The sequence below is a fragment of the Amphiprion ocellaris genome, chromosome 23, assembly GCF_022539595.1.
Source record: "Amphiprion ocellaris isolate individual 3 ecotype Okinawa chromosome 23, ASM2253959v1, whole genome shotgun sequence".
Taxonomy (NCBI): domain Eukaryota; kingdom Metazoa; phylum Chordata; class Actinopteri; family Pomacentridae; genus Amphiprion; species Amphiprion ocellaris.
Genome location: NC_072788.1, coordinates 24,436,105 through 24,459,135, shown reverse-complemented (window position 1 = coordinate 24,459,135; position 23,031 = coordinate 24,436,105). Strand labels below are relative to the sequence as shown.

Sequence of the window (23,031 nt, the reverse complement as noted above, 5' to 3'; positions counted from 1 at the left end):
AAGAAGATCAACTAAAAATCAGTAAACCACAGCGTCAGCAGTAATCAGGAGGTATAGAAGGAGTTATAGTGCCACTAATCATGGCTGCAGGACTTGAAATGAAGCCTCGTGGATGTTGGAGAACATTCTTTGATCAGATGGAGATAAATAAGTTGGGCTCAGATGGAGTCCAGCATGTTTGGTGTGAACCTGACCAGGACTACCACAGTGGATGAATAGTCCTGACAGTGAAGCGCTGAAGCCTGCCACATTTATCTGCTTCCAAAGCAAACAATCGGCCGCTTTAAATCACAAATCCATCATTAATCCTTTCATTTGTTAATTATGCTGCTTAGAAGAGGCTTTTTTCTCCTCTCTATCCTGTTTTCTTAGCTGTACAAACATTTCTTTTAAATCATTAGCAGCTGTTTAATTAACTCTGCTTAATCACTTCATTAATTAAATAAAAAAATTCAGGCTCCAAACTCACTAGCATGTGTTGTTGAAAGATGAGCGATCTGAGTGCTACAGCAAAAGCAGTTTTACTCTGCTGCTGATTATTTATAGTTTCTGCTCTTTTTTTCACACTTCTCAAGGTTTCGTCTCCTTTTAACCCTGATGCAACATGAACAGCAGTGCAGGTCGAAGCCCTGAAGAGCAGAGATTTCACTCTGCACAGGGACTAATAATAATCCACTGAGACAGCTGCAGTGTGTTCGTAAAAACACTGTTCACTTCAACATACCACTGACACGTTGGTTCTTGTTGTTCTGCTCGGATACCAAACAGTATCTTCAAGGTGTTGCACTCTTGTTCCTCTTAATTTGACAAATATGGACTTCAAGACAAGTGTTGAACCTGCTGAGACGTTCAAATGCTTATTTAGCAATGCAAACATAATTGTTAAAACTTTCCTACAATTAAAAAAAAGAATTGCACAGTACTTTCATGGAACATTCATGGCAATGTACAGCCAAATACAAGTTAATTTTTGGACAGTTAGGATAAAATTTAGAAGTAGCAGATGGGTAAAATGGACCAGACAGTTTGTTAAATGACTGAATTTGACAATGTCCTTTAAAGAACCCAACAATGCACATTAAAGATGAGGGCCATCATTCACAGTATTTAAGATTCTTCTGTAGTATTTACCTTCATCTTAAAGGGTGTAAATACAGGAAGGCACCGGCAGCGATGTGGTGTCCATAGGCCGAGAACTGGTGCTGATGTTCGCTGACATTTAGCGATGATGCTCGGAGTTAAGCAATGCAGTCGAGGCAACTTTTAACTAGAACGAAGGGCATCATTGGTTGAGAGGAAAACAACATCCATGGCTTCAGTTCCAACCACTTTGGTGCCCAGAAAACCCAAATTATTTAATTGCACCCACAACTCAAAAGGAGAAAAACACAACATCTCAAAGCATTCGCATATGTAAAAGTTTGTTGTGCAGGTTAGCAACCGCTTCATGGCTAAAATGTTGCTAAAGAACATGAAAAGATGCCTGATGAATGGTGGGAGAACATTCTTTGATCAGATGAGACCAATATAAATGTGGAGTCCAGCATGTCTGGTGTGAACCTGACCAGGTTTACCACAGTGAACGCATAGTCCTGACAGTGAAGCATGGAGGTGGGAGTGTGATGATATAATCATAATCATAATCATAATCACCATGAATGTGTGATTATAAACCAAAATACTGGGTAACAGTGAGCTTGCAAAAGAGAAATATTCAAGTATGAAAACCATAAAAAATACAAAATCACACAAGTTTTTACTGAAGAAGCAGAAATCAAGATGTCCAAAATGACCCTTAAATTGTCCAAAACGACTCTAAATGTTCAAAATGACTGAAACCACATCTAAAATGACTTGCAATTGTTCAAAATTACTCAAAATTTGTGCAAAATTACTCACAATTTGTGCAAAATTACTCAAAATTTGTCTAAAATCACTTTAAATAAGTCCACAGTGACTCAAAACTATCATAAATTACTTAAATATGTGCAAACTTCATGTCCCCGAGTAGGTGCCTGACTTGAATCCAACACCTTTGGGCAAGATGAGGACAAGATAAACTTGGAGTCCAGCATGTTTGGCATGAACCTGACTATTATTACCACAGTGAATAGTCCTGACAGTGAAGCACGGAGGAGGGAGTGTGATATATGGGGCTGCATGAGCGTAAAAAGTGTTGATGACATTTATAGATGTAGGAGTTTTAAGCTTGACAATCATCTCTACACCGCCCCCTTGAGGATGCTGTTAAGGCTGCATGGAGGGATGTCATCAGAAACCAATAATTTGGTACCAAATTCTCCTAAGTGCTTCTATAGAAGACACCTGCACTTCACAGTTTCTGGAAAACTTTGGAGTCTTAGATACACATCATCACATGAATGGTCCATTGACAACACAGGGGACAATATATCACCTAGATGCAGCAAAAACTCAAAAACTGGTTCAACCTGAGGATAAAACAGCCCAACACTACCTCTATATAGGGGAGCTTACACTTACTAACGCTCATAAACACTTATCAGGTACTTATCATGCAGTTTGTAGTCCCACCTAGACAGTTTTACCACCTTTAACATCTGGACTCACCCCTCACCTGATAGTTTCACAACACATACATGCTAAAATACAGAAAATGTGATAGTGGCTGAAGTGGAACAAAGAGCACCTCAAACAGATCTAAGCAGCTTAAAGTCAAGACATCCGGATGCCACTATTTTGTGTAATGTTAATATTTGTCATATATTTATTATACCTAAGCTATGTAATAATATCATATTTCAGTCAGCTGCAGTAGAAATGTTAAGCCGCCATTAAAAAGTTTATAGATTTTGGTGATTTGATGTAGAAATACGTTAATTTCATCAATTAATCTTTGGCTACGGTATTGACAATGGTGTCAAAAAATGGTAGATTTTCAGTTGTATTGGTACCAAGAACCAAGTTCCTGGTTTCATGACATCCTGAAGTGGAAACTAAATTGGAGTGTCCTATTGCTACGTTTTTGAAAAAGTCTTTTTGTAGGCCTTTAGTAGTTTTTGAGACATCTGTTCAAGACTTTTTGCTTTTGTCTCTCCAAAATGTCACAGTATTGTGGTCTTACACTGCATGACAAACTATAGAACTTCACTGTTTGTTTGGATTCAAACAGGGTTTAGAAGAGGATTTTCTGGCCAGTGATGCGAGGTTGAAGATGGATTCAGCCGTAGACAACTTGCAAAGAGCTGAAGTATTGACTGTGCGTCCGGAGATTTGATAATCACCTCCCGTCTGCTGTTTTGCTCTTTATTCCAGCAAATTAAACCTGATCAGACCAGATTTCATGAATTCCTTTTCAACAGCATAATGGCCACTTCTGTCGACAGGCAGGCTTGTACTATTTACTTCCTTGCCCCGCGGTTAATGACGTACTTACAGAAAATTGCTTTGCGCCGTCATAAAATACCCCTTAATACGTGTGAATCCGACCTGCCAGTCCAGCTCTGCAGCCTGTAATTCGCCGGCTGCCGAGCTCAGTCGTTACTGTTCAGAATGAAATTGCAATCCAGCGTTTAGTTACAAAGGTCAACAGCACCGGCTCCATCCCCGAATACCAGCTATTATCCCATCGACTCAACAAAACTGAGGCTACATGGACTGAAAAATAAGCTTTTATTTACTGCTATCTCTCTCCATCCACCTCTTTTGTTGTTGCTGTCTAAATCCTCCTCTTCGCTCCCCACAGTTTTCGATCAATAACACTCCATCAGCCTTTATTTTCCTCTTAACTATTGTTTTCATCTCCTCGTCTCTCTTACAGCAGTCAATAACCACGTTGAGCCAAGATGAAGTCAAATTAGGCTCCTTTGCAGCTCTCAACCTGATTTAATGGCAAAACAATCACTGGTCACACCTGGGTTCCTCATCTTTGGATATTTTCTCTATATTTTCTGCATAACTGACTCTAAAAATACTGTTGTGTTGTTCTATCAAACCTACTTACTGCTGTACACCTCTGACATATATCACTTAATCACCTCTCGGCACTTCTATTATTTCTGCGTTGAACACTTGAGTGTTTTCTCTCACGAACAATCAATAACATTCACTTTACACAGATTCCAATAAAAATTCAAGCCCCAAAGTAGAAACTTAATACAACAAAAGGGAATCCAGCTGTGATCACTGAAACTAAACTGTGATTTCCAATCAGCTTAATGGCATGAAAATGCTTTTAATCTGATCTGTTAACAGCACAACCTTCTCACTTCTGGAACTAGGGGCTGTTTCTGTCTACGTCGTCTTAAAATGTGGGTAAATTGTCTCAATTTGTTTAAAATACATCAAATTTTATTTCAATACTTGCTAGAATTAGTCTGAAATGACTCAAAACTTGTCCAATAACTCCAAACTAGGCCATAATTGCTTAAAATTGTCTGAAAGGACTTGTGAAATTGTCAAAAAATAAATAAAAACCTATCTACAATTACCCAAAAATGGTCCAAATTTGATTAAAATGGGTCAAAAACTGTTCAAAATGACTCAAAAATTGTCCAAGATGATGTAAAGCTCATCTGAGTCCATCTATGATTTCCAGTCAGCCAAACTCCATGAACATGATTCTAAAATAAGCTGTGAACAGCAGAACTTTCTCAGTTCTGGACCTATGGACTCCATCATGGCTTCACATGTAAAAGAATTGAACCGAAGAAGTGAAAAATCTGACTGTAAGACTTCACAAAGATGGAAAAGAATCCAAAAGATCAACTAAAAATCAGTGAATTATCGTGTCAGCAGTAATCAGGAGGTATAGAAGGAATTATAGTACCACTAATTATGGCTGCAGGTATAGAAGAAAGCTTGCTGAAGAACATGAGAAGAAGCCTGATGGATGATGGAGAACATTCTTTGATCAGATGAAGATAAATGAGTTCAGATGGAGTCCAGCATGTTTGGTGTGAACCTGACCAGGACTACCACAGTGGATGTATAGTCCTGACAGTGAAGAACGGAGGTGGAAGCATGATGATGTTTATAGAAGCAGCATGAACGTCTGAGGATAAAGCAAAATACTGGCTAACAAGAACCTTGAAGAAGAGGAATACTAAAGCAGGAGAACCATCCAAAAAACCGAATCACAGAAGAGTTTCTACTGAAGAAAAGTGAAAACTACCACCTGGACAAGTTTGTCTCCTGAATTTTGAAGACCAAGGTAGTCCAACATAACCCCTCCAGCAAAAAGCAACTGAAAAATAAAAGTGTCTGTAAAAGAATGACAGCTCCTACTGTGGGGCCTGTATTTTTAATAGAGTAAATGTAAACTGTTAGTCTTTAATTTTACATCAGAGCACATATTCTGCTGTACAACTTTAAAGGAATCTTGTTAATGCGAGTTCAATTTTGAATCACTGAAAAATGAAACACTACACAGCGGTGAACTGGCCTCTGTTGTGTACTGCAGATGTCGCCTTACTGGATCAACATTTCTGTTCACGTTTTCCCTCCTTCTTCAAATACCCAAACCTCAGAAGAGGTAATCCTGCTCTGTGAGGCTGCGACACGACAAGCCGCTAAGCCAGTTTCATTTCTTGCGTCATGCCTGAACGCTCCTTCAATTAATTCAGCGGCGTACCTCTGCGGATACGAGGAAGACGCTCAGGTTTGCCGTCCGTCACTCCAACGCTCTTGTGGGGGGAAAAGTGTCGAGTGGATGAGTCACCGCTCAGTTTAGACGACATTGAAGTGAGTCCTGACGTCACAGATGAAGCTGCTTCATCAGCATCTTCGGCTTCAGCTCTACAGCAACCTTCACTTTTACTGTTTCACCAGCGTCTGACTCGTACAAACCAGAGCAGGTTTCAGCTGTTGTCGAATAATGACAACTTCATAATGCAAATCTGACATTTACTACATGTGCCATTCCGGAATTGGAGGATATTTGGGCTTCTATAAATTTGAAAAATAAACCTTCTCCTTTACAGTTTTCTGCTTCATATCCATCAATAATAGGTAATAAACTATCAAAGGCTTGATTGGCTCAGCTTCCACATCAGTGGTACCATTTTTATTCCATGTTTTCTGTGTTGTTTGCTAACCCTACTCTAATCACAGTAACAGGGTTGCTAATCCATGCTAATGTGATCTTTTTCTCAGCAGTAGAAGCTAGATATTTAGCTGCTGTTACTGCTGACCAAGAGGACAAACTGACTGATGGAAAAAAAGTAAAGAAATAAGATGCTACAAACGTGAATATCTTTGCAGAAACTGACTCCAGAATACACCTCCACTGTTGTTTTGTAATTCTCATTTGTGGCTTTCAGAGGTAAAAAAAATAATAGAAAATGCACTTTTGTCTTTTTGTCTCATTTATATGTCATCTGTCTGTGCATTTTTCTGGTGTTTGTTTTTTTAAGCGTAATCACATAACAGAAGCCAATGTTTTTGATGACAAACTAGTTTGTTATGGAATTCGACTATGATCTGTACGTTAAGTCTAAATGTGTTTTTCCATATTATCTAATAAAGACAATTTCTACCATATCTATTGCACTAAAAATGCACAAACGCAGAAAACGATATATTTGTGATTTCTGAAAATCTGTGTGGCTGGGGTATATTTTAATTTTAATTTGAAAAAATGTGTCCTCAAACAGAAAATTCTAAAAATTGTATGGTTATATTTTTACTGCTGATTGTATTCTCACATACGGGAATTGAAATTTTAATGTTATGATTCAAACTAAATAGCATGACTCTGGGCTTTGGTTCATTCTAGTCTTAGAAAACTAGATTTGTGTTGAGTCACATGGCATTGGCTTATGTTAAATTATGATTTTTAACTGCTCAGTGATGCCAAAGACAGAATAGGATGCACCCAAAACTTTAAATTATGACCTTGTGTTGATGATAAATGAGAGTTTAATGCATCACTGAACACATTTTGAATACATTTATCTACAAAAACACAACAAGGCGACATCAAATTCAAGAGAACTGTAGTTTTGATGTATCACTGATGTTGTTTGGTGTCAAAATTATGCAAAGTAATTGTAAAAATGAGTCAATTAAAACCACGGGGGCATGTTTAACTGAACAAAGAGAGACAGTAGAACATCTGTGTTGAAACTACTAAACAGGATAAATGTTTTGTTTTCGAGATATTCAAATGATAAGATGGTAATGAAACAAAACGTACGTTAAGTCTGGCGTCTTGGGGACTTAGAGATAAATAAGCTGTTAAATCTGTATTTATCTTGTGCTTCAGTTGGAAGACAAACCAAACTTGAGAGCTCAGTCTGTGTGCAAGATGCATACAAAGTCGGAAAGGTCCTTGAACTTATTTATTTCTTGAACATTCAAACACCTTAACAATGTGACCTGGGTTAACATTTAACATTATGTTTAAATATTTCTTCATAAGTTTAAGAGTTGTAAGAGTTTCTTCTCTGATCTTACATTTGGTGATGAGACAGAAACTGTTTTATTCATTTTCTATTTAATTCAGTTAATAAAAATGTTAATTCTAATTCTTATTTTTATCAATTTAAGTTTATTTTTCAATTTAATGGATTTATTGACATTTGTTTGCATTTCTGTTGCCGTTTGTCTTCCTGAATGTACACTATTGTTCAAAAGTTTAGGGTCACCCAGACAATTTCATGTTTTCCATGAAAACTCACACTTTTATCCATGTGCTAACATAACTGCATAAGGGTTTTCTAATCATCAATGAGCCTTTCATCACCATTAGCTAACACAATGTAGCATTAGAACACAGGAGTGATGGTTGCTGGAAATGTTCCTCTGTACCTCTATGGAGATATTCCATTAAAAATCAGCTGTTTCCAGCTAAAATAGTCATTTACCACATTAACAATGTCTACACTGGATTTATCATTCATTTAATGGTATCTTCATTGAAAAAAAATGCTTTTCTTTCAAAAATAAGGACATTTCTAAGTGACCCCAAACTTTTGAACTGTAGTGTACATGTCTAATATAGATCATATTGAGTAGTTTCTCGGATTTTTAAATTCTTCTTATCTTATACAACAGTCTGTTTTGTTGCTGGTTGCTGTATAACTAAAAAAACATCTACTTTATAATCACAGGTTTCAGTTTTCGGTTATGCAGTCTGTACTGTACACACATCCATGAACATTCATGCAGTAAGAAAGAGGCCAGAGGCTCGTTTGTGCTTGAGAATAGTACATCTGTAGTTGGACACAGGTAAAGCCCAACAGTTTGTGCTTGGTTACAGTTATATCTACACACAATTATACAATATACAACATCACAGCCACGTTACAAAGCGGTTTACATTCATCTTTGAGAAAGGTCGAGCAGCATCTGTGGCCTCCTATCACAACCCTCGTCAGAATACGTCACAACATGATCTGCGAGGAGATAATTCTTTTTCCAAAAGAACATCAGAGAAAAAGATGGATTTAAATCATTAAAACAGACACCTGGAGCATTTAAAGCGGCAGTTCATAAATAGTTTGACATCACCTTGTTTGGTCCCCGAGTGCTAGTTTAAACCCTGACCCTATAGCTAACTAGCAGGTTAGCAATCATGCTAGCAAATAAATCAGCTTGTTCCTTTGTTTATGGTTATTCTGTGAGTAAAAGCCCTGTTAATTTTTATGATGCCACTGTTTTGTGAGATTTTTTTGACCAACAAAGAACCGGCTCAGTTACAGTTACACTTGTGGCCCACAGAACTATTTTTTATATCAACTCTTCAACAAGTTCTACAGTGTGCCTTTTAAAGTGAAGCTACTTGAGCTTCTGCTGAAAGTCATATTTTCCATATTGACTCAAAAAGTTGCAGATCAGACAATGCACTTCTTCATCAGTTTGGTTTTTTTTGTTTTAATGAGTGTCATTCCTCTTCAGCCTGGTTCTCACAGTGATCTAATGTTTTCAGCAAACCAAATCCAGACTAACGTATTTTAGGTTGAAAAGCGCATTTGAACCAGTTCACTGTTGGTTGAAAATCCCAAGGAGTTGGATCACTTTTACAGCTTGAATCAGGACGAAACTCTCCTGGTTGAATCATCACTACATAAAGAAACGACGCATTTCTTCCTCATAACTCAGAATAATAGAAAACTCCTTCTCTTTCTTCCACCTCAAAGCATTATACATTCAATTTATTTGTCATTTTTATTCAACGAAGGACTTTGGCTGACGTGAGGTCTCTATTTGTGGATCTTAAACTCTTAGGTGATCATGCAGTGTTGATGCAGACGCTGCTTGTGAGTTGAAAACTAGTGAAAGTAGTGAGTCTTGTGTTAAAACTTCTGACTTGACATGAACTTAGGAAGTTGTAGCTGGCTTCATTATTTCTTAAATATCCGTGCCCTTTGTACTCATGAATCAACCAGGACTATTTCATGTCCATCCAAGCCTCAAAGTAGTCCAGAACTGTGGTCTTCAAAATATATGTTGTTTTCTATTCCCAAATTTACTCTTAAGGCTGGACGATGACATAGTTCAACTTTGCTTTGGGGATCCAGAACAAGCGTCTTCCTGAACCTCCATCTGAATGTAACGCTGTTCAAAACTCGGCTACAAAAACATCGAAATGAAATCAAGTGAACTGATTTTAACTCCTGTCACTGAACTAAAGCACACTGTGGTGGAATTTTATGTTCCTTTTTTTTCTTACAAAAATATCTCGGCTCTTTTGAAATGAAATCCCTCAACAGATCTGTGAAAACGTGGTTTCAGAGGCATAGTTTGTGTCGGTGCTATTTTGTGACTCAGCACTTATTCAGAGCAAAATAAAGCAGGCGTTTCTCGTGAGTTTTTTCTTCTCGTCATCCATTTCTTGCTTTTTTAAAAAAAACCTCATATATTTATTTTTTGTAGGCATGCATTCGTAGACAACGAGGACAGAGGAGGCAGACGAGGAGCTGAAACGAGGCTAAACGGGTCCAGTGGGTGGGAACAGAGGGATTGTGGGATTGAAAGAGACGGTGATTGATGCAGCTCAAACAGAGCGAGAATCCACTTATTGAGGGATTTGAAGAATGAAAGACATGAGGGACACTGAATCTAAGCCCTGAAAAAGAAGGATTTTATCTGCAGGGTGCCTGATCCCCTCTTACAACATAGTTTTATTCATTTTTTCTTGCTCATATCTCTGTTGTTCATTCAGGACATTGTGTGAAGGAACAGATTAATATTACTATTATGCAGCTCCTGCCTGGGGGGGAACTGAGAGTTGTAATTACAATTAGGCAAATAAAGTCGAAACTCATAATGAAACAACTTTTGGCGACTGAAGAATTAATTTGCTGGGCAGAAGTTAAGAATGTTTTTTTTGTAAAAAATGGAAAACCCAATAGTCTCGCAATGGAAAGTGGAGCTGTTGGTGTAGCACTTATGAAACCAACTAGTGGCTGTCAAAAGTTTGGACAGACCTTCTCATTCAATGCTTTGTCTTCATTTTTACTACTTTTTACATTGTAGATTCTCATTGAATACATCAAAGCTATGAAGCAAGATATATGGAATTATGTAGCAAACAAACAATTGTGAAATTACTCTGAACATGTTTATATTTTAGATTCTTCAAAATAGCTACCCTTTGCTTTGATGACAGCTTTGAACACTCTTGGCATTCTCTCAGTGAGCTTCATGAGGTAGTCTCCTGAAATGGTTTTCACTTCACAGGTGTGCCTTGTCAGCGCTAATTTGTGGCATTTCTTGTCTTCTTGATGGGGTTGGGACCATCAGGCCAATCCGGTCTTTATGGTCAAGTAGCTGCTACGAAACCACTACTAAGAAAAAAGCAACAAGCAGAGGAGATTTGTTTGGGCCAACAAGTGCTCAGCATCTCTGGAACTCCTTCAAGACTGTTGGAAAACAATTTCAGGTGACTACCTCATGAAGCTCATCCAGAGAATGCCAAGAGTGTGCAAAGCAGGAATCAAAGCAAAGAATCTAAAATATAAAACATGTTTTGACTTACTTCTGACTAAATAATGAGCTACATGAATCCTCAAACGCTTCCTTCAGTCTAGAAGCCACCAAGGCTAACCGTTTAGCATGATATCGAGCAGGTAATGTAGGAAATATAGAGGCAGAGTGAAAAGATCAGGACGTGCTACCAGTTGGAACACATGAAAAGTCATCACAAACTCTTGCAACATCCGAGCTTTCAAAAAAGGTCCTCGTGTGAGAAGAACATTGGATTTGATAAAGGTTAGAAATTTATTCAATGGCAATGGATGTGATATTTCAATAAAGACTCATTTCAGATTCCTTCATAATGACATTCTGGGTTGTTTCAGTGGTTCATTTTGGAGAATTTGATGATTCACTATGAATTAATACAAAAGGAACCCAGATTGGAACCAGTTGCATGGAAATATCTGAACTTGGAGCCCAATTGAAATTCAGAAACTCAAGAAAAAAGCAGAGGAGAAGCCCTTAAGGCACTAGTTAGAACAGATAAGCCATTAATGAGCAGCTTTTGGCTTGCCAGATTGTGAAATATCCACAGCCAATCTAACGCCGACAGCTATGTGTTCTGCGCTGATCTCTATCGCCAAAACTGCACCAACACTGGACTTTACAAGCAGTAAACAGGCTTTTTTTCATTTTATTGGCAGCTCACTGGATCTGCAGAGTGGGATGAAGCGTTGGCAGCAACCCGCTCGGAGCTCGCTGGCATTTGCATAAAAGCACTCAATCATTGCCGCCCATTTAACTCCTCAAATGTGTTTTATGCCTTCGGGCTGCAGACTCACGTTGTCACGGCTACATCAGTGTGATGACCAGAGCTCCAAAAGACGCCTCAAAAAGTCAATCAGTCGGTGTGGAGTTAGAGAGAAGCCAGCGCAACACCACGAAACTGTTGTGAAAACGTAAGCGGCTCCTTCTGCAGCACCTTTTCTTTTAAAATGTCCATTTCAAGTCCAGCAACCAAGTCTGTGAACACTTTCTAATAGGATAATTCTGGTTTATTTCAACTGATTAGCCATCCGAAGCCAAAACGCCACCTCAACACCTACAAAGACCTGCTAAAATTACAGCCAGAAGCTGCAAAAACAGAAAGAATTCAACCAACTCAACCAAATATAAGCTTAAAATCCTGAATTCATTTGGCAGCATTAACCACAGACCCCAACTGTCCACCCTGATGCTTCCCATTTCCTCGTCACTGTTGTATTAGTTCAGTCATAACTATAATTATGCCACTGCCAAACAAAAGAGCAAAACTAATTTATTTACCTGAATTTGAATAATCTCAAACCATCTGCCAGTCCACCCCCTTAGAAACTCTTTCCAGGGAAGTCTTTGACACTTTTGGATGTCAAATGTCTTTCAAACAAAACTTTAAAAATGGTTGCGTGTTTTCTTTTTTTTATAAACAAACATACCTGAACACTGATGGATCAGATGCCGTTTTAAACATTTGTCCAGGAAAACTAAAAAAGGTGAAGGTACAGCAAACATCGTCTCAGTGCCGCTTAGTTTTAAAGACATTATGTTTTATTATCACTCTTTAAGTTTTAGGAACCTCCATATATTGGGTACAATAGTCCAAACCCAAATAATGCTCTGCTTTGATTTCACTTGTTTCACAACTGCTCTATATTATTTTATTGTCCTCTTTTGATTCAGGATTATGAAATATGCCACACAGATTTAATTCAACGCATTACTCAGTCTCGCTCTTTGCATCCATTCGAATGAAAAGTACCAAAATTCAATTAAAATTAACCATTTTTTTGACCAGAACCTGCAAAAAACTAAAAAAATAAAATAAAGCAGCTTCCTTGACATTGGTTTTGTGGAGTTTGTAATTTGCTAACATCGCAGTTTCACTGTATCATTTATTTTTCTTTAAATGGAGCCGTAATTTACTAAAATGACACTAAGTTGCGTTGAAGCAGACTTGAAACAAGCAACTGAGACCACAAACTTATTAGAAAAACTGAACTTACAGATCAAACAAAAAGAAGAAGAATTCTCCTAGAGGAGTCGCTCCCTGCTGGCTGTTGGAGAGAATGCAGCTTTAAGGCAGTCGTGTTGTTGAGTGAAACATTTAGCGAGCTTTTACGGTTTATAAACTCAAACAGGGAACTGATGCTTCTTGGACAAGTGTTGGACAAAACAATAAATGTAAAGTTGACGGAAACAAAGTCCTTGAAGGCAAATCTCGCCACTTGGTAGTTACTTTAGTGACCAGACTCCTGTTTAAATGAATGCAGAAAGAGTCATAACAGCTATGAACATTTGCCTCAAAATAAAGTTTGAAAAGTGTTTTTTATACTTGATGTTTATCACACACAATCACCAATTTTTCCATCACTGAATTCTCCCATAGATTTCTATTTTAGCTTCTTTTAATGCTAACTCTCTCCTTTATAACATCTGTTTTCCAGGCGTCCCTCCACTCAGCAGTGCTTGAGGCGTTTCTGGTCAGATGAGATATATAACCCTCCAACCCAGTTGATGTTTCGATCAAATTCCATTCCCTTTGCAATGTTTGAAACTAGCTTCAAGATCTGGCAGAAGTTTGCACTAATTCAGATCTTTTATTTATTGTTTTTACTCTTTAGTGCTGCATTGTTTTATGAAGTGTGTTTATTGTGTGATTGCAGGGACAACAGATGCAATTTAGCAGCTAGCTAGCTCTGATGCCATTATGTTTAATTGTCCCTTCAGAAAATAAATGAATAAACTAAACACCACTGGAGACACAAATCAGATGCCCGAACCACCTCGAGTTGGATTTTTACGAGGCGAAGGAGCAGTGACTTTTTGGATGTCTGAGCTCCTTGAACTGAACATTTTGGAAGCTCGCTGTTTTAGTAATGACCAAGATCTCCAGACTATGGGTTTGGGCTGAAATGTCAACTGATTGAGAGCTTTGCCTTCCGTCACAAAACCTTCACAAGATGCAAACAGTTTCAAAATCGGAGTAAAATTAGACAAAGACGTGCAACCGTTTAGAGCTTTCAGTGGTTTTAAGATCTGAAAAAAGTCTTACAAGGTGTTGAATTCAGGATTCCCTTCGTTCACCAAATATTTAATGGTGAATAAAAGGTTTTCACTTTCAGAATCAGATTGGAATTTCCTGTCCCCGTAATAAGCTTTATGAATTGCAGCAACCGATGACGCTTTAATGCCATTTTACCGCCGGTTAGCTTCAGTAATGACGCTTGAATCAAAGGGCGACACATGAAACAAAGCACTTCTTCAGCACAAGGAGTTTAAAATAACGAAGACGAGCAGAACTGAAGTCACGGCGAGACTTTGTGTTAAAAAAAAGAGGGGTCAAAATGAATTAAATAAAAAATCCTGATCAACATTCATGTGTTGGTTGAGGATCTTCCCTCTGTTGCAGTTCTTTTGCTTTCACATGCCGCCTCATTATCCCACATTTCCCTCTTTTCCGTCCTCCCACCGACCCCTTCGTCGCAGTTTCCTCCTGCCCTCGTCTTTCATCCCTTCGCTCTCCGTTCCGTCCTTCATCTACCGACAAAAGGAATCTGAATCGTCTCACTTTCACCCACTTCCCCGTCTTAATGTCTTGTTTTTTCTGTTCTCAACATAATCAATGTTAAACACACATTTTCATTCCGTCTGAGATTTCACAAAGCTTACATCATGCACCCTCCGACAATCCCGTTTTTCTTATATATATATATTTCCATGTACGTATATATTTTTTGGCTACTCCTTCATTCCTTTAACAGCGGCCTCCGACAACACAACCAGCAATCCTTTATAAGCCACTCTGGGTTAAATGTATGAGCTAAATGCTTCACGTATGAAATGAAGACAGAGTAAAAGCCCTATTTTGACAAGATTGGGAGGTTTCTCATCCAGTTTTTTTTTTCCATCGCCATCAAGCGTCTCGGAAAATTGAATCGACCAGATCGAATCCTTCATGCTGATAAAACGTCCTCCTTCGCCTCGATGAGGTCGGACTTTGAGTCATTCAGCAGCTCTTCTTCTTCTTCTAATCCCCAAGTTGGCTCCCAAAAAACTCTTTCATCTCCAACGCCGGCTCCCTCTCACTTCCTATTTTCTGTCACCGTGATGAAATTCTTCTTCCTGACTCTTTTGTCGTCTTTGGGACAAAAGATTTCCCGACAAAGACGCTTCAGCTCCTCCATCTTTGTCACATCGGCCTCACATTCCTCAAACGTCGGTGGCGTTCAGGTGTGCGGACAACACATCCTGCGTTTCCAAGACGATCTTCTTCGCCCTCCCTCCTCCTCCTCCTCCTCCACCACATCCTCCTCCTCCTGCCCTAACACCGCCAACCGGGTGGATGCTGTCCAGCCGGCTGCCCCTCCCCCGCTCCCCACTGCCGCACTTGAAGACGGCGAGGAAGGCTGCGCGGTAGTTGCGGTTCATCCAGCCGTACAGCAGCGGGTTGGCGAAGGTGGAGCACATGGCGATCACGTGGAAGATGGTGTAGAGCAGGCGGAAGTCGCGCATGTCCAGCACCGTGCTGTCGATGTCGGTGGCCAGCTGGAAGGCGTGGAACGGCAGCCAGCTCACGGCGAACACCACCACCATGGTCACCAGCATCTTGGTGGTTTTGCGCCGGCGGCGGTGGCGCTCGGAGCCGGCGCTGCTGCTGCCGCCACCGCTCTCCGCTGGGCTGACGTGGCCACGAAGTTTGGACCAGATCCGGGCGTAGGCGAAGGAGATGATGGACAGCGGCAGGAAGTACTGCAGGATCAACATGGAGATGCTGTAGACAGTGCCGTCGGTGCTTTTACCGGGCCACTTCTCCGTGCACACCTGCAACCAAACGGAAAGGGGCAGTTAGCTTAGACATTTTCAGGATAATTTCATGTTGATTTTATTAACCCCAACAGAAATTCTTGTGCCAGAAATTAATCAGAAAAAAACAATAACAAAACATAATAATTGCATTGCGTGAAAGTAAAAAGCAATCAAATCTAAGTCTATCACTGCAGTTACTGAAATAAATGAGCTAAAATGAGGTTAGAACAACAACAGTAAAAAGTAGTGCTGGCAGTTATACTAAGGTACTAACGAATGTCACACACGATACAGGAAAAAAAATTCAACAGATCGTGTCATATTTCCAGAAGACATTTAATAAATCAATGAAAGAACTAAAACACTTGTTTTTTTATGACAAAGATTAAATTACAAGTTACAAGAGTCATTAGAAACTTTAGGCTGCCATACAAAAGCACCACAGTAGGTTTTCAACAAACCTTCAATAAATCATCATGGGTTCGGAGTTGTATCTGTATAATATTCAATAAATATAAATATTAGTTTGATTATCTGGAACATTTTGATGTGACAAATATGCAAAAACAGAAGATTTCTGTTGGGGGGGGGCAAATATTTTTTCACGTTAATAATAGTAAATATAAATACTTGTATGGTGTATCCGGGCTCCAATGTGAAGGAACCGTACTCTCTGAAGATGGCCAGAGGGCTGGCGAGGACGGCGCTCAACACCCAGGTCCACGCGATCACCCCGAAACAAACGTCTTTACGCATCCGGGTGTCCAGGTGATACACGATGCACCTGAAACACATGACAACACAACACGCCTGACGTCAGCCGCATGTATGTACAAGACCAACACACCTTGTAGTGGATCACTGACGAAGCGTCTTTTAAACCCCAAGCAGCAGTTTTCTAGGTATTATTTTTGCTTTAGAACCAGCATATCCAACTTTTTCCAAAGTTTCTTGAGGTGTATATTTAACTACGTATGTTTTTGATTTGCTTTCACGCTTGTTTCCTTTGATCACATGACAACTGATTCATAGTGGCACATTGGAGCTTAGAATTCTTTCCTTTTTTATATATAATCTGGTGAAAAAAGTTCAGTTATTGCAGAGTTTTTTCAATGAGACAATGAAGTGGTTTTGATGAAATATCACAATTTAATTTAGTTTTATTTTAAAGTTTTAAGTTTTGAGTCATGTTGGACATTTTTTTCAATCATTTTGGACACCTTTCTGGGTTTCCGCCATGTTTTAAGAAATTCAGTCATTTTCGACAATTTTTCAGTTACATTGGAGAAATTTGAGCCATTCTTAGACAATTTTATCACTAATTTGGGCAAGTTTCCAGGTTTCAGTCATTCTAACAAATTTTTAATCATTTTGGACAATTTCTTTCAATTATTTTGACAAGTTTAAGTCACTTTTGACAAATTTTCAGGCATTCAGGATATTTTTTTTAATTACACTGGAAAAATCTGAGCCATTTTAGACAATTTTCTCAGTCATTTTGTACACATTTCCAGGTTTCAGTCATTCTGATAAATTCTGAGACATTTAGGACAGTTTTTCAAACAAGTTAAAATCATTTAAGACATTTGTTTAAAAAAAAAACAATTACAGACATTTTAGCTATTTTGACCAATTTTGAAGACGTTTTAGACATTGTTTTCAATCATTTTGAGCAAATTTCCAGGTTTCTATCATTCTGACATATTCTGAGACTTTCTTCTCAGTCTGTTTTTGGCCTCCTCTTGCTTTGTGTCACATTTGTGATGTTTAGTCTTATTTTTATCATTTTGTGTCTAATTTGAGTTGTTTTGCGCCGGTTTATTGTTGTTTTCTGTCTCATTTCTGTCAATTTGCCTTGTTTTTTGCTAGTTTGTTGATTTTGTTGCGTTGTTTTCATCATTTTGTGTCTCATTTGGGTTGTTTTGTGTCTGTTTTTTGCTGTCTGTCTTGTATTGTCATGCAACTGTTCAGTTTTTTGTTGTTTTTTGTCTCTTTCTTGTCATTTTAATGTGTCATTTGTGTTGCTTTGTCTCGCTTTTTTTCTCTGTTTCATCATTTTGTGTTTAGTTTGGGTCATTTTCTGTCAGTTTGTCTTGTTTTTTGCTGTTTTGTTAAATTTTTTTGCCTTGTTTTTATCATTTTGTGTGTCATTTGGGTCATTTTGCACCTGTCTTGTCTTGTTTTTTTGTTGTTTTGTGGCTCTTATTTGTCATATTTATGTATTTTTTTGTGTTTCATTGATCCAGTTTGTTTTAATTTCCTCTCTAATTTGTTTTCTGTGGAAACAACCATTTTCTTCACATTGTTTCCTTCCTTTCAAATGTCCTGAACATCAATAGGCTGTCTAGATTCACAAACATCCCTGGGAACAGCTCTGACTTCCTCTCTAGCTTGTTTTTATGAAATCAGAAGCTGCTTCAGAGTGGATCTGGTCGAGCCAAATGGGTCTCTGTGGTTTTCTGCCTGTTTGCTGTTGTTCAGACGAAATGAAAAAGAAGCTTTTAGCTCTGACAGTCGCCGCTGATGCAGAAACCTGAGAGGAAGCCGGACTGAATGTTCACAAGAAAGTATCTGGACGGTTCTGGTCGGTGTGTTTGAAATAAACTCCTGGATCCTACATTAAAGCTCCATCTGCAGTTCACAGAAAAAACACATTAATTCAACTCGAAGAAGCAACGACACAAACACTTAAACATCCTGATTGACGGTTTTCATCATTTTACACAGCGAGTCATTTTCATTCTTGACAGATTTAATTCTGTCTGCTGTCATAACTGCTGCAGTTTTTCAGCATCCAGAATAATGATTCCTTAATGAAGCAGCTCATCATGCTAAATGTGTTGACTCATTAATGCCACATTACATCCAGAGCGTCGTATCACCACATCAGTCCAAGAATCTGACAGGAAAGTCGTCGCTTGTGAGGTTTTGCGGCCTTTAATTGCTTCATTTCAGTCTGGTGAAGTACTGTGTTGAGCTAAATTTCTTCATTAAAAGACTTGAATTATCTGTTCTGTTTGTGATGCAACCTTGGATGTAGCTTCTGAGGGTATAAAGAGCATTTTTTTTCTGCGATTCCTAAATGTATTTTTGCATATTTACTGCAGTGGACATTGTAGGTAAGAGAATCTTTGTACAGTTTGAGTTCTGCTACCTTTAAAATATGTCCAGATCAATTTATTAAAGGTCATCTGTTGGATCACAAATGTACAAACCGCAACTCGAATGATCAGTTTTGTCAAAGTAGAAAGTTGTGATTATCAAGTTTTCTTAGTTTCATGACCTCTTAACTTCTTCCAAGTGACTACAATCGACTACAGCTGCTGACTCCTCTGATCCAGTTTACATACATACAGCAACTTGAATTACCAGTTTTGATGACGTAGAAAGTTGTATTAATCAGATTTTCTTAGTGGCCTCTTAACTTCTCATGAGTGATTGCAATCGAGTACAGCTGCTGACTCTGTTGGGTCAAAGATATACATACAGCAATGTTAATATTTGGTTAAATTTGTCCATTTTCACCTCAGTTCAGTTCTTCTGGTTTCTGTCCACAAGCGATATATGAGTGGATCTAATGGGTTCTATTTAAACTGGCTCAGAAGAGTCAGCAGCTGTAGTCGACTGGAATCACTCAGGAGAAGTTAAGAAGCCACAAAACTAAGAAAACTTGATGAACACAACTTTCTACATCAACAAAAGTAATGATTCATGTTACTGTGTGTATATTTATGACCTGGAAGATCTTGTCTTGTTTCCAGAAGACCTTTAATAAATCTATAACTTCACAGGCAGACAGAAGCTTTAGTTCTTTCCTGGTCTTGAGTTTGTGTGACAAAAATAGAAAGTGCGTTTTTTTTAATGTCCTGCTGTTTATTCCACAACACAACAAAGAAGGCAGATGTTCAGATCTTTAAATATATTTAAATGTTTTTAATTTGTCAGGAACCATCTGCCAGAAATATTCGACGTCCCCGGACGGACGGAGACGAAAGACAGAAATAATGACAACAGAAGCTGAATATGTAAATTAAAGACGCTTCAAGTTTGACTCTGTTATTTTTGGGATGAACAGTAGCCTGCAGGTCTTTATAATCCGCCAGCATGAGTTGAAATCATGTAAACAGGTCACATCATACCGCTGATGTTCAACTTTTTGTTTTGTTTTTGGAGCTGATTTGTCACAGTGAACTTTTAATGCGTCGTAATCCAGCTGGGCTCCAGAAACTGAAAATAAAGGATGAAAAAAGACGAAGTTCACAAAAAAATCCTATGTATTGTTTTGTAATATTGTGAGACTGTTTTTACTATTTTTAATGAGAAAGATGTAATTTTACAGATATTTGCCGGTATTTCAAAAAGAAAATGTGAATGTTAAGAAATAAAAATGCTGAATAATTATTAGTATTTTACTAATTTTCCAGGATTTGTATTTGATTTTATTTCATTTTTACAGTATTTAAATCCAAAAATCTGAAATGGCTGCTATTGGTGGAGAACAAGCTCCGCCCACCTGTGGCGGTCCAATGCAATGACGTTGAGCGTCACCGTGGAAACGTGCACGGCGAGGCCCTGAGCGTACGGAAGCAGGAAGCACAGCGTCCGTCCAAACTTCCACTCGCCCTGCAGAGTGTAGACCAGCGTGAAGGGGAGGCACAGCGTGTTGACCAGCAGGTCGGCTGGAAAACACACAGAAAACACACAAAAAATACAATTTAGACACAGAAAAACACATTAAATACACTAAACGCACAATTTATACACAAAACATACACAATTAATACACAACTTATAGACAAAAGATGCAAAAATATACAATCTAGACACAATTTATACTCTTCAAAACACAGAAATCCTTCTACAAGTACAAGAATCTGTGCAAAATAGGAAGAACGTGTCTAATATAGGTAGAAATATTCAGAAAATGTATGAAATATAGGTAGAATATGTGCAAAATATATACAAATCTAAATATTAAATGTGAAATATAGATAAAACGTGCAATATAAATAAAAATATACATAAAAAAGGTGAAATATAGATAAAAATATAGATAAAATATTTGAAATATAGAAAAATATGTATATAAAATGTGAAATACAGATCAAATCTGTGCAAAATAGACAAAATATAGATATAAAACATGAAATATGGATAAAATCAGTGCAATAAGGTTAAAAAACATTAAATATGTGAAATATAGATAAAAAAAATAGACAACATATGTGAAATATACATAAAATATGTGAAATACAGACAAAATAAGTGCAACAAGAGTAAAAATATATAGAAAATATGTGAAAAATTGATAAAATATAGGTAAGATCTGTGATATATTGGTAAAATCTGTGCAAAAAATGTCAAATTATATGCAAAATGTGTGCACTATACATACATTTTTGCAATATAGATAAAAAATATCGACAAAATCTGTGAAATGTAGGTAGAGTTTATGCAATATAGACAATATATTGGTAAAATATGTGCAATATAGGGGGAAAATAGATGAAAACTGTAAAATGTATGTAAAATCTGTACTATAAGAGCAAAAATATATGTAAAATCTGTGCACTATAGTTGAAAAATATAGATAAAAATCGGTGCAATATAGATAAAATATAGATTAGATCTGTGCTATATAGGTAAAATTAGTGCAATAAATGGTAAAATCAGATCAAATATGTAGAATAAAGTTACAATCTGTGCAAATACACATAAAATCTGAAATATAGATAAATTATAGCTCAAAAATGTGCAATATGGGTAAAATATGTATAGAAACCCTGTGAAAAAAATACAGTTTATGCAACAAGGGTAAAAATATACATGAAACCTGTGCGATATAGATCAAATATGTGCAAAATAGATAAAAACATAGATATAAAATGCGAAATATTGGTGAAATCAGTATTCAATAAGGGTAAAAACCTTGATAAAATCTGTACAATATAGCTGGAATGTATGCAATATAGACAGAATATTGGTAAAATATGTGCAATATAGGAAAAAATATAGATAAAAATTGTGAAATGTATGTAAAATCTGCACAATAAGAGCAATATACATATACATAAAATATCTGCAATAAAGGTAAAAACACAGGTAAAATCTGTACATTATAGTTAAAAATATAGTTAAAATCTATGAAATATTGATGGAATTAATGCAATATAGACAAAATATAGATAAAATCTATGATAAATATGTATAATCTGTGGAATATGGTTCAAATACAGCTCAAAATGTGCAATATAGGTAAAATATAGGTCAAATGAGTATCCAATAAGAGCAGACTGTGGTAGTCCTGGTCAGGTTCACACCAAAGAAGTAAATTCATCTTCATCTGACCAAACAATGTTCTCCAACATCCATCAGGCTTCTTCTCATGTTCTTCAGCAAACTTTCATCTGGAAGTTTAGTTCTGAGCAGCAACCAGGTTTAGTTCTTGTCCTCCGTCCACAGAGGTTGATGTTCTGATTAGTGCTACTATGACTCCTTCTATACCTCCTGATTAGTGGTACTATGACTCCTTCTATACCTCCTGATTAGTGGTACTATGACTCCTTCTATACCTCCTGATTAGTGGTACTATGACTCCTTCTATACCTCCTGATTAGTGCTACTATGACTCCTTCTATACCTCCTGATTAGTGCTACTATGACTCCTTCTATACCTCCTGATTAGTGGTACTATGACTCCTTCTATACCTCCTGATTAGTGGTACTATGACTCCTTCTAGACCTCTTGATTAGTGCTACTATGACTCCTTCTATACCTCCTGATTAGTGGTACTATGACTCCTTCTATACCTCCTGATTAGTGGTACTATGACTCCTTCTATACCTCCTGATTAGTGCTACTATGACTCCTTCTAGACCTCCTGATTAGTGCTACTATGACTCCTTCTATACCTCCTGATTACTGCTGATTCTGTGGTTAACTGATTTTTTAGTTGATCTTCCTGGAATAAATCTATAAAAGAACCAAAACACACGACTGTTTTTCCTAACGAACATTCATAAAAGGAAGACCTGTCGTCTTTATTCCTGCAGTTCTGCTTTAGTTTTGATGGAATCCTCCATCAGACATCCTGAACATCCCGGCGGTCATCGAACCGTCGCTTCATGATGATTCAGCCTACAGTCGGGGCACGGAGCCACGTCACGTCAGAAATAAAAGCTGCTCGGTGTCTCAAGCAGCCTCATGTTGCCTCCAGACTTTGGCTTCCTGCCTCCTGAGGAGCTTCAGGCCAAAAAAAAGTCAACGGGAAAAGACAGAAATATGAA

General features: G+C 37.8%; 1 protein-coding gene across 1 annotated transcript in view; it reads right to left on the bottom strand.

Moving 5' to 3' along the window:
* Positions 1–6,016: 6,016 nt before the first annotated feature.
* npy2rl (neuropeptide Y receptor Y2, like) overlaps positions 6,017–23,031 on the bottom strand; it is a 41,361-nt gene continuing 24,346 nt past the window's right edge. Inside the window, exons 4-6 of the mRNA XM_023262475.3 lie at positions 20,258–20,423; positions 16,375–16,528; positions 6,017–15,759 (exon numbers count right to left, since the gene is read on the bottom strand). Coding sequence (XP_023118243.2) covers positions 15,148–15,759; positions 16,375–16,528; positions 20,258–20,423 — 932 coding nt within the window. The 3' untranslated portion in view covers positions 6,017–15,147. The remainder of the gene's footprint in view (positions 15,760–16,374; positions 16,529–20,257; positions 20,424–23,031) is intronic.